This window comes from Schistocerca nitens, chromosome 9, assembly GCF_023898315.1.
Source record: "Schistocerca nitens isolate TAMUIC-IGC-003100 chromosome 9, iqSchNite1.1, whole genome shotgun sequence".
NCBI lineage: Eukaryota > Metazoa > Arthropoda > Insecta > Orthoptera > Acrididae > Schistocerca > Schistocerca nitens.
In genome coordinates this window covers 146,147,606-146,164,497 of record NC_064622.1, presented here as the reverse complement: position 1 = coordinate 146,164,497, position 16,892 = coordinate 146,147,606, and the positions used below count along the sequence as shown (strand labels likewise).

The following is a 16,892-nucleotide window of genomic DNA, read 5'->3' as shown; positions in this document are numbered from 1 at the left end:
TTGTAAGCATCTCACATTGAAATCCACTCTAAATTTTTAGCTACGAAAACCCTGTGATCATTAAACCCTGTACCTTAAAAGCAATGCACCACAAGGGATTGATGACCCTGTAGTTTGGTCCCTTTAAACCCCCACACCAACCAACTAACCACTGCAGAATACCTTCCCAAGTGTGTGTGTGTGTGTGTGTGTGTGTGTGTGTGTGTGTGTGTGTGTGTGTGTGTGTGTGAGGGGAGGGGCAGGGGGAGGGGGGGTTGGAGGGGGAGGGGGAGGGGAAGTTCATTGGTGGGCTGGAGAATAGATGTGTTCATCAATTCTACAGAATGGACACCACCAGCTTGTTACCGATGTTAGAATAACCACTAAAGTTGAAATGTTAAGTAAGAGCACCATGTTCCAGTGTTGCCTGCATCATTAATAGAATAAATTGGTCTTACAGTTTCACCCCCCCCCCCCAATAAAAAGAACTTAATGGAATACCACACCTAAATCTTAGCCTGAAATGGCTCTACAAATTCAATGCAGTAGGCTATCCCAAAAGTAAAATACATTTACAAGATATTGAAGCAGATACACACTGACATCGGCATGTTGTCGAAGACTATAATTATCAAGAACATCTTTGTATTGCAGTCATGCAGGCTAAAGGTAAGACTTACATCTTTTTTGAGATTCCCATGCAATCAGCAATCAGCTATGTGTGAATGTGGGAAATGTACCACCCTTGAAATATTCTTCCCTTGGGCTCAGTATCTGAAAGAGACATCACTGAAATTCCTCCTGTACGACAAAAAGTTACTGTTGAATGCAATGAACTTTTAATAAGACGTCCACTAAAGTATTAGAATCTGTCAAAATTTCGCCCAAGCTTCAGAAGTGTTGATGTTTAGCCAGGATTTGTAACAATACATTGGATCTACAGGATGCTCCTAAAACTTGATTACAGTGTTGATGACATTATGTTGAACATAGGTCATTGTGAAGTGATAAATGTACTGTATGGGAAGATGTGAACTGGGACATAGATGGTGACTATGAGCAACAGGAAGGCTGCCAAGGGTAATTCTATTATCCACAGATTGTGACAAGTGAATGCAAAAAATTTATTCATTTGTATTGAAAGTGAGATGAAGCCCAACATGCAAAATATAGCAGTTATATTAACTTTGTATTTTGCAGATAATTTAACCAAAGGGTCACCAGTGTTTAATTTAGAGCATGTAATGTGATTCGTGTGGTTCAATCCCTAGATGAGTTTGAGCAAAGACATTTCGACGAAGAAGAACCGCGTGTGAGCCCAAACATCTTTGGGATGTTAGCTCGCATTGCTCTGAGTCAAGTACTTGCTTCCATGCTCTGCTGACTGAAAATCCAGTACCTCTGACAAAATTGTTGACACACCTTCTAATTTGCACTGCAACTTCAATGACTGAGTCTCAGTAGCTTGAAGGGTGGACTAGAATATGTGCCTGCTCAAACAACATTTTGTGCATATTAATATGTCTGCATTCGGCAACAGCAGATTTATTTAGATACCTGCAGGTGAAATATTGTCAATGTTCACTACAGCCCAGTCAAATGGTATCAATAGGTGTCCCTTGCAGTCACATTCAGATGGAATACTATAAATGCCTGAGAGTCTGAACCCATGGCCATCTTACACAGGTCACAATATCTCTTTGATTTTCTTATTTATTTATTTTTATGTGTGTGAATGATGGTTTTAATCCCATATGTGTGTAAAATTTATCCAATTTTCTTGATGTAGCTTCAAAGCACAGAAGGTGCATCATGTGCTAATCTTGATGTGTTGCTTGGCTATATTTGGATTTGCGTTTTTTGGAGATGATATCGATGATGATGATTTTTGATTTGCTGGGCACTCAACGATGTGATTATCAGTGCATGTATAACTTCCAAACCTTTTCACTATCCAGTCTCACCATTTTCCTGAATGATGATAAAATGATGAGGACAATGCAAACACTCAGTCCCTGCTCACAGAAAATCCCCAACCTGGCTGGGAATCAAACCTGGGACCCTGTGATCCAGAAGCAGCAAAGCTAACCACTAGACCGTGAGCTGTGGGTGCATTTTCTGGAGACAACTGATTTTATTTCATATGATCAGCAGCTATTTTGTCTCAATATAGAGGATAGATGAATTATTTCAGTGCAGAGAAGGTATTTGCTATTTGGTTAGAATAATGTTTATTCAGAAAACAAACTAAAACCGAGCTCAAGCGCATATCCATTTGACACAGTTCGTTCATTCACACTTTCATCACAAAATACAAGTTATCTACATGAAAAGTTAGAGTTCACACAGGCGCATGGCTGCTCGCTGCTCAGAGACTAAGTCCTGCGATACCACACAACGCAAAATTTTCTGTCATTTCACTTCCTAGCTGCCCAAAGACTGACCGTCTGCTTTTGCGTCTGCATCTGAACTGTACCCTTTGGTGTCTCCATCCCCACTGTCCTCTGCACATCCCCGGCCGCATTTCCCGCGCGCCAAATATCCTCGCTCAACTGACTAGGGCAGTTCCCTTTCCTGGAACCATCCATCTGATTGGCTACAGCTTATTCAACATTATTTTACATTTTAACGTATTTAAATAATCAAAGCTTGACCACTTTCATGTTAAATTCTTTTGCATAAAACCAATACAATTTCCTTCTTAACTTTGAATGCTACAGCCAGTAGCCTTGCACCAATGTGCTTTCTGATAAATAAGTAAAGAACAAAAGTAACTATATTAGGCACTAAACTTTACAACAAATATTCTATTACCTAATGATTAATAAGGTGTCATGCTGTCACCGTTCAATGTGTTTTTTGTGGAGAAAATGATGATCTGATGCTTAACTGTAAATACTGATAATTTAAATTTACTATATCTTTTAAACAAATAATGTTACAGAGTTGATAAGTACAACATTTGTCATTTCAATGATGCGCTTCTATATGAAATGTTGATCGTTAAGATCGACCAAAGCATTCAGATTTTAGAATTCAGGTATTTGTTACAAAACTTGTGAATTTCAATTTAACAGTAAATCGTACACTATTATAGATATCATCAATATTCAAGTTTTATTGAGATCACTATGAAATTTATGGAGGATAGAAGATTAAATTTACTGTGGCTTGATTCCCTGCATTACTACAGAATTAAATAGTTTTCATAAATATTTCTCTTTATGGCCGATCGTAGGTCTGCCATGTTTAACATTGCTACATCTCCTTGGCCACAAACGGCTTCTACTGGATTTTTCTATGACGAAGGTTCTAGTCTGTCTCACTCGCACACTGCAGCGATTAGGCATCAATAGACAATGGTCGCCTGTGAGTTTCCCCATCTCGTGGTGAATCTGTGCCCTTTGTGGCACGTGGTCCTGGACAACGGGGTTCGTTTCACAATTCCTATAGGCTGACTCTATTGGCCACATATTTAAATGAGAGCGCAGTGCTTGTTAACTCACAGCGACTGCATAGGAATATGTCCTGTATTATATTTCATGATGGAAACAAAAATGTTGCAAGTGACATTTCATCATTGGCATCAATGTAATCTCTGGTCACAGTGGGAATTCCACATCTGGTAATTTATGTGATTCTCGGACTTATTGTACAGTCAGATGTTTTCTGGAAGAAGGCAATGGTGGTTTTTGTCAAAAGCTCAGTTTGTGTAGTGAATAAACATAAGAAACGTGCTGCGGACAGTTCAACAATTGAATGTTTAATTCAACATTTTGTCCCTAAAAGTTACAATTACGTAAGTTGAAAATGGTGTAGGCCTTTCTACTGTAAGGTGAAACATTGTAGCAATCACCTTCAAATTTTACTGGTGTAAATTGGATTGCCAATTTCACACGTCCATTTCTAGACCTCACTAAGCCTACCATTTGACATGGACCATCCATTATTCAATCTGTTTTTTATGCAGTCTGGCAATACCATTTAGTCTGATGGCCACTGTTCACTACAGGCATTTCTAACCCGATTACCGTTGCTACTATTCGTCAGATGATTACTTCTCATCCAACTTTGCAATTGATATTTGGTTCACTTGATACACTTTTCACAACAGCATTATTTTAAACTAATATTACTCTACTCTGACTGTCATGCAAATACATTGTTTACATGTTTTAAACAATTTCGTAGTTGTTGTTGTTGTTTTCAGTCCTGAGACTGGTTTCATGCAGCTCTCCATGCTACTCTATCCTGTGCCAGCTTCTTCATCTCCCAGTACTTACTGCAACCTACATCCTTCTGAATCTGCTTAGTGTATTCATCTCTTGGTCTCCCTCTTATGATTTTTACCCTCCACGCTGCCCTCAAATGCTAACTTTGTGATCCCTTGATGCCTCAGAACATGTCCTACCAACCGGTCCCTTCTTCTTGTCAAGTTGTGCCACAAACTCCTCTTCTCCCCAATTCTATTCAATACCTCCTCATTAGTTATGTGATCTACCCATCTAATCTTCAGCATTCTTCTGTAGCATCACATTTCGAAAGCTTCTATTCTCTTCTTGTCCAAACTATTTATCATCCATGTTTCACTTCCATACGTGGCTACACTCCATACAAATACTTTCAGAAATGACTTCCTGACACTTAAATTTATACTCGATGTTAACAAATTTCTCTTCTTCAGAAACGCTTTCCTTGCCATTGTCAGTCTACATTTTATATCCTCTCTACTTCGACCATCATCAGTTATTTTGCTCCCCAAATAGCAAAACTCGTTTACTACTTTAAGTGTCTCATTTCCTAATCTAATTCCCTCAGCATCACCCAACTTAATTCGACTACATTCCATTATCCTCGTTTTGCTTTGGTTGATGTTCATCTTATATCCTCCTTTCAAGACACTGTCCATTCCGTTCAACTGCTCTTCCAAGTCCTTTGCTGTCTCTGACAGAATTACAATGTCATCGGCGAACCTCAAAGTTTTTATTTCTTCTCCATGGATTTTAATACCTACTCCAAATTTTTCTTTTGTTTCCTTTACTGCTTGCTCAATATACAGATTGAATAGCATCGGGGAGAGGCTACAACCCTGTCTCACCCCCTTCCCAACCACTGCTTCCCTTTCATACCCCTCGACTCTTGTAACTGCCATCTGGTTTCTGTACAAATTGTAAATAGCCTTTCGCTCCCTGTATTTTACCCCTTTCGTAGTATTGCCATTTTTTCTCTTCCTGCCAAAATGATCATTACCTCAAATTGTCATAACAGTTATCAATTTATACCGTGAGCAGCACGAAAAATGTCACACACAACTACAAACTTGTTAAATTTCATTGCAGGTTGCAGCACCATCAATACTACACTCAAATGCTACACATCTCTATACATAACTGTACAAACTACTGTGAAGGGTGTGACAAAGGGTACTTTTCATTGTACATGTTAAATTTTCTCTCTGTTCCAATCAAATATCAAGTGTGGTGCTGACTGTAATTAGCATTCACAGAGAGTACATGTAGCAGTACAGATCAAAAATAATACCATGTATTGAAATGACAAATAGAAAACAAGTATACCTATAGGGATGGGAAGCAATATTGTCATAATCTGTCAGAGAAATAACACACTTTAGGTCATCTGTCTGAATAGTATAATTATAAGAATTGTTCCATGACTTGTCTTTCAATGAGAAAGATTAACATTTATTTGCAATGTTATTGTGCTTCACCTTTTGGAAATTACTTTTCAAACTTATTATCTAACATTCATCACATGTACATACAAAACACTGCCCAAATTTTTATGTATAATATTAAAGTTAAATTGTCATTCGGGAAACATCCTAAATAACTAAATGATATTCATTTTAAACCCTTTCAAGGACCTCTAGATCAACTGGCCTCATCCTTTGGAGGTTAAAGTCTAACCTGCCACCCTTATTTTCTTACGAGTACTGCTGTTAAAATATTCGCAGCATCTGGATTCTGGTTCACATTCGCACTTTCAAGAAAAATGTTCCTTAACAACATAGGTTCTAAACTACTGTGACAAATCTCAACAAATTATCATTGTTGAATCTAGTTTATTCTCATGCTCTATGTGGTATCCAGTCAGAGTCAGCCATAGAACTGAAATTGAGTGTTTATAAGCAATGATTTTTTTTAGATCATGGTGAATTTTGAGATTGTATCAGTGAATTCTGTGGTTACATTTTTTTAGGATTCTCTTCCTCTTCCTATACTTATAGTTTTTACTTCACTCATTTAATTCATAAATGAAACAAATTCTGTTGAAAGTAAAAGTCAGTTGGACACAAACCAAAAATACCTAACATTTGCCAAATTTAAGAAGTCTATGTAGATTTGTAAGTGTAGGGGGAGGAGCTGTTTTTTGACATAGAATTTGTCACAAACACAGTTTTTAGTCTATTTTTTAATAAGTCTTTCTTTTACTTTCAGCTGGCACCAGCTTGTTGTCTGATAGTGGTACGGAATTGTTGCCTTCTGTTCTGGAGGAGAAGGTGAAGTCTGTGTATGATTGGCACTGTGTAGTTCTCGCAAGCAATCGGGAGCAGAACAATGTAACCTTCTATCTAGGTAAGAAATGTTAGAGAAGCTTATTGTGTTTGTTATTTCACAGTGTAACAATGTATGAACTGCGTAATCAAAGCTTATGATATTGTAAACACAGAATTTCTAGTAATGACAGAACAGCAGTATTATGAGAAAATGGTTGATGAAGTATGTGTAATGAAAAAGCCTCAGAAGCTGACAGCACCTACGGAACAAGGGATACAGAAAGCAGAAAAGTTCCTCTTACCTGCCGTTTTTACACTGAATATTGCAAGTGTTTTATCAGAGTCCCTGGTTTAATATTCAGATGCATGTCTGTATATTGTTCTTTTATTTTGATCTTATAGGATCATAAGCATGGCTTCAGAATTTTCATTTATTTATTTAATATTTTTACTATCTTGTGAAATGAGGGAAAGGCACTTCACTCTTGCTTGTGACCATGGGATGTGCGTTTGGGTGTCTGTGTGTGTGTCTGTATGCACTTATGCTTGGAAAAAAGCTATATAAGAAAATTTCGAAGCAATGCTTATGACTCTATACAAACAAAATAAAAGAAAGAGATACGAACCAGCATCTGAATCTTACTAATAGCACATGTCTAACCTTAATCTAGCACACGTTCACGTGTGTGCACGTGCACACACACACACACACACACACACACACACACACACACACACACAAATACACCTTCCATGGTCACAGCAAGATTCAAATCTCGCTGTGATAATGGGAGTTTGTGTTTGGGTGTCTGTGTGGTTGTGTGTGTGGATGTGTGTATTTGTGCAAGAAAAAGGGCTATTGCTCGAAAGCTAATGTAAATGCTGTTTTTCGTTATGTATTTTCTATGCTTCACCTACTATTGGTGGGCTTACCATATCTTTGGAGCTCAAACCAGGACGTATTTTTGAAATCATTTTAAAGTCGTAACACTTTACTGCAACATTAAACTTTATTTATTCAGTTGTATTTTTCACTAGATATAACAAAATTTGTCTGAGTTTTGTTCTATCAGATGAAAATTTTGGGTCATATAACATTTTAAGCAGTTTAGTTGTGCAGTATGGTGTTCTGGAACTAAGTTTGTGTCTAGCAGTGTAGTATGAAAGTGTAGCCTCTTTAGCAGCACACTGCAGATCACTGTTATTCCCATCTTTGGCTTTAAAAAATCTCTTTATGTTTGGTGAAGCAGCAATGTTAATGTAAAGGGGCAAGCAAATGAAAACCAAACACATGGAAAAAACTAAATAAACTGGTTATTATTTCAAAAGTAATCACCATAACTATTAATACATTTAACCCACTGTGAGACAATGTGGTCAGTGCCTTCCCGGAGAAATGTTTGCGGTTTCCTACAGAACCAAGATTGTACCCAGGTGCACAACTATTCAACTGAAGCAAATTGATGGCCACAAGTGTCTTTCATCAGGCCTCCAAAAATTTAGAAATTTCATGGGGAGATATTGGGACTGTGTGGTGGATGTGTAAGGGCCTCCAAGCGAAAATTCTGCAATGTAGTTGAAACACCCTTGGCAACATATGGTTGTTAGCAACATGTGTGTGAGCTCACATGGCATTTACGACTATCAATTTGCCTTGGACAAAGAGGTACATGCTTGGGTACAATCTTGTTTCCATTACGAACAACAAACTTTATCCACGAATGCATTGAATGTCTTGCCTCACAGTGGGATAAACGTGTTAAAAGTTACGGTGATTACTTTTGAAACAATAAACAATTTACTTACTTTTCTTCCATCTGTCTCGTTTTCATTTGATTGCCTTTATACCACTCTTATTTTTAGCTGTTTTCATGTGGCCTTACTGTCACCTTTTCCTTTATGTGCAATAGAAAATTCTCCAGCACATAGTGTGCAATAAACAGGTTCATTGCTGCTGTAATTATACAAACCAAAACTATTCCTGTTGCAGGTTAAGATTAAATACACATTTCTTTTGTTCATTGCAAAACAATAAGACAAAAAATGAATACAGATAAAATGATCAAACAGTTGGTTGGTTGGTTGGTTTGGGGAAGGAGACCAGACAGCGTGGTCATCGGTCTCATCGGAGTAGGGAAGGATGGGGAAGGAAGTCGGCCGTGCCCTTTCAGAGGAACCATCCCGGCATTTGCCTGGAGTGATTTAGGGAAATCACGGAAAACCTAAATCAGGATGGCCGGACGCGGGATTGAACCGTCGTCCTCCCGAATGCGAGTCCAGTGCCTTACCACTGCGCCACCTCGCTCGGTCCCTGATCAAACAGTATAGATGAGATACTTCACACACAAAAACAACAAAAACTGTTGCCTCTGTTGTGTTTCCAATTGAGTAAGTGAAAAGCTGCAGAGAAACTGGTAGCCATACATCCCCATAAATCTCAGTGCTTGCTCTGAGGTCTGCTGAGATAGACAACAGAGTACTAGAATGTTTAAATATGCATATTCAGACATACAAGTCTAAAATTTTAAAAAATGCTCATCAGTCATAAAATTCTCAAGCGCCACACATTTTGTAATCCTAGACAGCAGTAAAAAGCTGGGCTAATCACGAACATATGATAAGCCTAGATATAGGTGAGTGGTTGCCTTTCCCCCTCTTATTTTATGTATTTCTCCGTCCAGGAATATACATTATTGTTTTACTATCTTGTGAGTTAGACATTTATTGAAAGTATTGAATGGTAATGTTTCCCAGCCAGTTCATATTTTGAAAAAGCCACAGGTACCCTCTAGTGTATTCTAAAAGTTGAATATCTCAGAACACTTGACCAGTCACAGTTGGGTGTGCACCCAGGTTTCACCAGCTGAGGCCTGCTTCGTTGCCAATCCTCCATCACTGAAAACTTTGACATGCTTCAGAGACCACTGCTAGGTATGATGCGAGGGCATGCTGAAAAGTAGTGTCTCCAAATTTTTTATGTGTATACTCTTAAAGCTTTTTAAATGAAACAAACTGTATTAAAATTCTACATCTTTATTTTTCATGTCTACATACTTATTTCTCAACATTGTCACCCTTGCAATGAACAACACAGAAGAATAATCTCAAACTCAAAGTTAAAAAAAATGTAGTGGCTGGGATGACATTACTTAAAGAATGCAAAAATGAATTAATAACATATTTAATAAACAGTTTAGTTGGTTCGGGAACCTTTCCTGAACTTTCAAAAATTATTGAAATATGACCAATGTGATGTGTCGGCAGCTGGGCCAACACCTTGTAGATAGAGGTGGCTTAAAGGGCACGCGAGACTAACGCCGACGGGCGTGAAGTACTGGAACAGGATACGTAATTAATGCTATGAAGAAAAGAACGGAGCTTCTCATATACTTATCTTTAATTTCTTCTTGTACATCTCTATGGTGAACACAAGTGAGACTCTAATTACAATCACTGTAAGGCTAATGGCGCCTTGCTAGTTCGTAGCCATTAACTTAGCTGAAGGCTATTCTGTCTCTCGGCTAATGAGAGAGAAAGGCTTCGTACGTCTAGTCGCTAGCTCTGTCGTCCATACAACTGGGATGAGTTCGAGTCAGTCTCTCGAGACCTGCCTTGTGGTGGCGCTAGGTTTGCGATCACACAGTGGCGACACGCGGGTCCAACATGTACTACAGGACCGCGGCCGATTTAAGCTACCACCTAGGACGTGTGGTGTCTGGCTGTGACACCACATTCCTCCCCCGCAAATCGGCGAACGGTCGTGAGATAAGGCTTCCGCCCGCCGTGGGGAGGACCCCATGTTGACGTATGCGATGAGGTGGGGAGCCTAACAACAGGCGAGGCTGTGCCACCCGCACCCGGCCATTCGGTCCGAGGGGAGCTAGGAAACACCTGAAAACCTAGTCCAGGGTGCACGTCAACATGCGGTGTATGCGTCCGTAAAGAGACAGGAGGGGCCGAAGGGTCGACCTCCATGTGGTCGGAGAATCCGACACGCGATGACGACACCTGGTCCGGAGCGGGCAAGAGTTCCATGGCGGAGGACAGCTGGTCACGGGAAGCGATTGGCGGCGCGTGACCCAGGGAGGCGCGTGGCGGCTGCAGCGAAGTGTCCACTGCGGGCGGCGCCGGAGGCGGCGGCGGCGCGACGCCATGAGGCTAAATGGAAGGCAGCGTCGGTAACACCTGGGGATGAGGCGAGCCAGTAGATGGTTCCCCAGGGCGCTGACCTGACAGCCCCGTCGCTGAAAGCAGACGGGGAGCGGCAGAACCCAGGCGACGACAGAGGCGCAGCTGATTGAGATGCCGACGCACCTCACCAGAGGCCCCCAAAACCAAATACATCGCGCGGCCGAGGCAGCGAAGAATGCGCCCTGCGAGCCAACGCCGTGAACTGCGATAGTTGCGATAATAGACAACGTCGCCAGGAGCAAAAGCAGGAGTCCAGCGTAGCACAGGAACCTGATGTGGCGGATGCAGCAAAGACATCAAGGTTCGATGAGAACGACCATGGAGCAACTCAGCCGGCGAGCGACCATCGTGGGGCTGAGAGCGATATGAGGACAAAAAGAGCAATAATGCGTCCTCCCAAGAATGCGACTCTTTCAATTTCAACATCTGTGACTTGAAAGTCCGGACCAATCGTTCCGCGGCACCGTTTGACTGAGGCGAAAACGGCGCGGACGTCAGATGTTGAATACCATTGGCCTTGCAGAAGGACTGAAATTCTGCGGACATGAATTGTGGGCCATTGTCGGAAACAATAGTCTGCGTAAGACCTTCAATGCAAAAGATAGCAGACAAGGCTTGGATTGTGGCAGAAGACGTCGTGGAAGACATCCGGACAACAAAAGGAAAATTACTGAAAGCATCGACCACAACCAACCAACGAGCATTCCAGAATGGACCAGCAAAATCGATGTGCAAGCGTTGCCAAGGGGAAGTGGCTCTCGGCCATGCAAAGAATTTCCGCGGCGGTGCGGATTGTTGTTCGGCACACGCCACGCAAGAGGAGCACATATTCGTAATCGCAGCATCGATTGCGAACCAAGTACAGTGCTGACGAGCAAGTTGTTTCGTACGCACTATACCCCAATGTCCGTGGTGAAGAAGCCGTAAGACAGAGGACTGTAACGAACGTGGGACCACGACTCGGGACTGATCATTATCAGAACGCAACAACAAAACACCACGTCATACAAAAAGTCTCTCCTTGTGAGCAAAAAATCGGCGAACCAGCAGATCCTCGATCCGTGACTTGGACAAGGGCCATTGCGTAGCAACAAAACGCAAAACAGTAGCAAGGACAGGGTCAACAGCTGTGGCCGTAGCTACACGACGAAAAGCAATCGGAAACGATTCGACCACGTCATCGGTTTCCGCATCAATGAACATGCAAGCAAGTTCGGAAGAATCGAATGCTTTATCCTCAGCAACAGGCAAACGGGACAACGCATCAGCGTTGCCGTGCTTAGCAGTGGACCGATACAAGATATCGTAGCGGTACTGCGAGAGAAAAATAGACCAGCGAATGAATTTCTGCGCCGTACGCGGAGGTACCGGCTTGCTCGGATGAAAAAGCGATGTCAAAGGTTTGTGGTCCGTGATGATGGTAAAGTGACGACCATACAAGAAATCGTGAAACTTAGTAACACCAAACACGAGAGCTAAAGCCTCTTTCTCGATCTGTGAATAATTTCTTTGCGCAGAGGAGAGCAATTTTGACGCAAAGGCAATAGGGCGATCATGCGATCCATCTTCGTGCGCAAGCACAGCACCGATCCCGAAATCCGATGCATCTACCATCAACAAAAGGGGTTTTCGGGGATCGAATGGCGTAAGGCAAGTATTTGAAAGGAACGCCGATTTCAACTGGCGAAAGGCGCGTTCGCATTCCGGCGTCCAGACGAACGGAACACCTTTACGGCGTAAGCGATGAAGCGGAGCTGAAATGGAAGAAGCATTGCGCAGAAATTTATGATAATAATTGATTTTACCCAGCACACACTGTAGTTGCTTCAAGTTCTGCGGTGACGGTAAATCCTGTATGGCACGGAGGTGCTCTGGACTCGGATGTATTCCTTGGGCATTGAGTACATGGCCCAGGTAGGGTAAGTCCCGAGCAAAAAACACACATTTGTCCTTCCTCAAGCGAAGACCATTTTGTCGCAAGACCTGAAATAATGTTCGGAGATTTTGCAAATGTTCGGCTTCTGTCTTTCCGGAGATCACAATATCGTCCAGATAGTTCGCAGCAGTAGGGACCGATGCACAAACAGTTTGTAAATATTGCTGAAACAATGCAGGTGCGGACGCACACCCGAATGGCAGTCTTTTGAAGCGATACAAGCCAAGATGCGTGTTTACCACCAAGACGCGCTGGGATTCTTCGTCCACAGGTATTTGCAAGTACGCATCTGCTAGGTCCAACTTTGAAAAATATTTTCCCGGGCACAGTTTGTCAAAAAGATCTTCCGGGCGGGGCAAAGGAAAAGTTGCAGTCACAAGTTGTGGATTCACAGTTGCCTTGAAGTCCACACAAAGTCTCAATTTTCCGGAAGGTTTTGGCAAAATTACTAAGGGTGAGGCCCAGAGAGAAGCCTGCACATGTTCAATTACACCTTGAGATTCTAAATCGTGCAATGTTCTTGCGACCTCATCACGCAATGCGTGGGGAACATTGCGCGCTCTGAAAAATTTCGGTTGCGCGTTGTCTTTCAGTTCCAAATGTGCTGCATAGTTCTTAGCGCAACCAAGGCCCGGTGCAAAAATGTCTGCAAATTCCTCACAGAGACTAGAAACACTGGCGGAAGGCACAGTCTGATTCACTGATAGGACCTGATTTACTATAGACAAATTAAACAACTGAAATAAATCTAAACCAAACAAGTTCACTGCAGTAGAAGAACGAAGAACGTAAAATGACACAAGTTTTGGTTGTCCCTTGTATGTTGCAAGAAGGCTGCACTGTCCTAACACTAGTATTTTCTGGCCTGAGTAACTATTGAGCTGAACATTTGCGGCACGCAACGGAGGCTTGCCCAGTTGGTTGTACGTGTCGTGATTGAGCAAGGAAACTGCAGCTCCGGTATCGAGCTGGAATGGTATCACATTGCCTGCAAAGTCTAAGTCTACAAAAAGTTTATTGTCCTGCTGACGACAAAAGCGACTGTGTTGTGCAACTGGAACAGACACTGGGACAGAATCACGTGCGACGTGACGGGACTTCCGTCGACGTCGACGCACACTTTTTGTGGAATGAACACTGTCACCGGACGGGGTGGAATGAACTACATGAATATCCATGGGCGAAGGTTCACGAGCCTTAGTTTCCTTGGTTCGATTCCGGCGCGAAGCAAAGGGCCTGGAATTGGTGTGAGTGTCTGATCTGAGCTTTTTCTGGCAAACACTTTGGACATGTCCTTTCTTATGACAGTAAAAGCAAATAGCTTGGCGTGACGGGCAATTTTCACGCGAATGTCTAGTTGCACACCGCGGGCATGATTTCACTGCATTAGCTTGCTTACGCGGCGCACGTGTTTGCGAGCAAGGCTGCCGCCGCGCTGACGGGCGCGAGGGCCGCTGAGCGTCCCGTGCAGCGGGCCCGGCGGGCCGGTTAATGTGACACACTGCCGGCGAAGTTGCAAATGAGTCCTGAGCAAAGTCAAGTGTGTCTTGCCGATCCAATATGTCTATCACTTGTTGAAGGGAGGGATTAACTAGTGTCAAAATCTGTTCCCATATGCGAACATCAGAAACGTTCTGTGCTATTGCATCACGCACCATAGTATCTGAATAAGGAAGTCCACATTCGCATTCAAACGCACACTCCCTAGTAAGTCCTTGCAATGTCGCAACCCACTCCCTATTAGTCTGACCGGCCGTACGTTTTGTACGAAAGAACGTATACCTTTTTGCAACGACATTCACTGTTTCCTTGAAATAGGCATCTAAAGCAGACAAAATTTCTTCGTAGGACAGAGTTGCTACGTCGCGCCGGGGAAACAACTTCACTATCACTCGGTAAGTGGACACACCGACACAAGAAAGCAAAAACGGCTACCGCTCATTACCTTGAATTCTGTAGGCTGCTAGGTGGAAGTCGAACTGACGGGACCACTCATGCCATGACTCGTGGGTTGCGTCGAAGGGTCTGAATTGAGGTGCAACAGCATGTTGTGGCAGCGGTAGCGATGAAGCGGCGGCGGCCGCATCGGTGTGCAGCGCACGTTGACCCTGGACGAGCTGTCCAAGAGCATCCAACAACGCCTGCGTCTGCTGATTCTGCAAGCGATAAAATTCGGACAGTACATCTGGAGATTGTGGCGAAGCCATGAGACAAAGAAATTAGGGCAAAGTAAAACACAAGAGCCTTTGTAGACTCGTCACCATGTGATGTGTCGGCAGCTGGGCCAACACCTTGTAGATAGAGGTGGCTTAAAGGGCACGCGAGACTAACGCCGACGGGCGTGAAGTACTGGAACAGGATACGTAATTAATGCTATGAAGAAAAGAACGGAGCTTCTCATATACTTATCTTTAATTTCTTCTTGTACATCTCTATGGTGAACACAAGTGAGACTCTAATTACAATCACTGTAAGGCTAATGGCGCCTTGCTAGTTCGTAGCCATTAACTTAGCTGAAGGCTATTCTGTCTCTCGGCTAATGAGAGAGAAAGGCTTCGTACGTCTAGTCGCTAGCTCTGTCGTCCATACAACTGGGATGAGTTCGAGTCAGTCTCTCGAGACCTGCCTTGTGGTGGCGCTAGGTTTGCGATCACACAGTGGCGACACGCGGGTCCAACATGTACTACAGGACCGTGGCCGATTTAAGCTACCACCTAGGACGTGTGGTGTCTGGCTGTGACACCACACAGTGTATATAAAGGGTGAAACCACTGACATAAATAATTACACGTCAGTATCATTGACTTAAACACTTAACAACCTGCCTGAAGGATTAATTCTAGACCAAGTGGAATCCTTCTGTAAATACAAGTCTATTAAACAACTTGCAGCATTGGGTCTGAAAAGGGCGATCCACAATAACAGCAGTAGCAACTTTTTTTCATGAACTGCTGAACAGACTGGATAAAGGAAACAAAGTTGTTGGGACTTTTCTAGATTTATCTAAAACATTTGATCCTGTGAATTGTGCAGTACAGAACTCTTAGCTGTGGTAGTATACTTGGGCCATTCTTGTTGCTTATATATATTAATGATGTAATACAGTCACCAAACTCAAAACTTGTGAACTGTGCTGATGATACTTAATTTATTAGTTGGGGTTATGTTGAACAGTTATCATTCCAAAGCAACAAAACAAAAAACTTTGAAATTATCACAGAATATCTAACAATGAATAAATGTACATTGAATAAGGACAAGAATGTAGTAATAAAGTTCTTGTTAAGTTATGATAATACTCATATTGAATCACTTTCTACAGTTGAAACATCTGATAAATAAGTTTTAAGGCATTTTGATTGATGAACATCTCACAAGGAAAGGGTATGTCAGCAACATCTGTAAAAAGATGTTTACTTACTTGCAAATATAATATCATCCCCCCCCCCCCAATCCTTTAACAAGTGTAGAACAATTTAATCCATTCACATTTGCAATATGGGATTGAGATTTGGGGTGGGGCACCCACAGTCTACATGGACAGGATTTCCAGGCTTCAAAAGAGAGCAATTAGGATATATGCTAATATAAGCAAATGCCAGTCTTGTAGGGAATGCTTCAAAAATTATGATTTACTGACCGTGTGTTCATTGTATGTCCTTATGACTATAACGTTTGTAAAAGAAAATGACAAAATAAGTGTAATGAACAGAGACATCTATAATTACAATATATGAACCAGATGTCACTATCATAGGATACTAACTAATAAAAGAGCTACGGATCACAGTCCCTTTGAAACTGGGAGAAAATTCTACAGTAAGTTGCCAGATAACATAAAGCAACACCATGGCAATCTTTTTAAGAGCTAGTTGGAACAGTTGCTAATTGAAAGATGTTTCTACTCAATTAAAGAATTCTAAGCTGCAATACAAATAGATCTATGTTTACGAACTGCAGTTTATTAGTAGCAGTAACTGTTTATATAACAGTGTATAATATACTACTTGATGTATACATTAATTATATGTATGCAATGATATCATTGTTATAAATGCAGAAAAAATGAGAATGTCCAAGACTGTAAAGTAATATGGACAAATAAAGATTATTATTATTATTATTATTATTATTATTATTATTATTATTATTATTATTATTTCTCTTTCCTGTCTCAGACGTTATGTCTGGTTAAAAATGGAAAGTGACGTGGACCTTGATCAAGCGTGACTTCCTTTTAACTGTACGGTCCCTCGTGGTCTCGCGGTA

General features: G+C 41.8%; 1 protein-coding gene across 1 annotated transcript in view; it reads left to right on the top strand.

Annotated features, from left to right (window-relative positions):
- Positions 1 to 16,892, top strand: part of LOC126204447 (cap-specific mRNA (nucleoside-2'-O-)-methyltransferase 1) — a 286,518-nt gene that overhangs the window by 187,204 nt on the left and 82,422 nt on the right. The window contains exon 13 of the mRNA XM_049938834.1: positions 6,438 to 6,575. Within this exon, the coding sequence (XP_049794791.1) occupies positions 6,438 to 6,575 (138 nt within the window). The remainder of the gene's footprint in view (positions 1 to 6,437; positions 6,576 to 16,892) is intronic.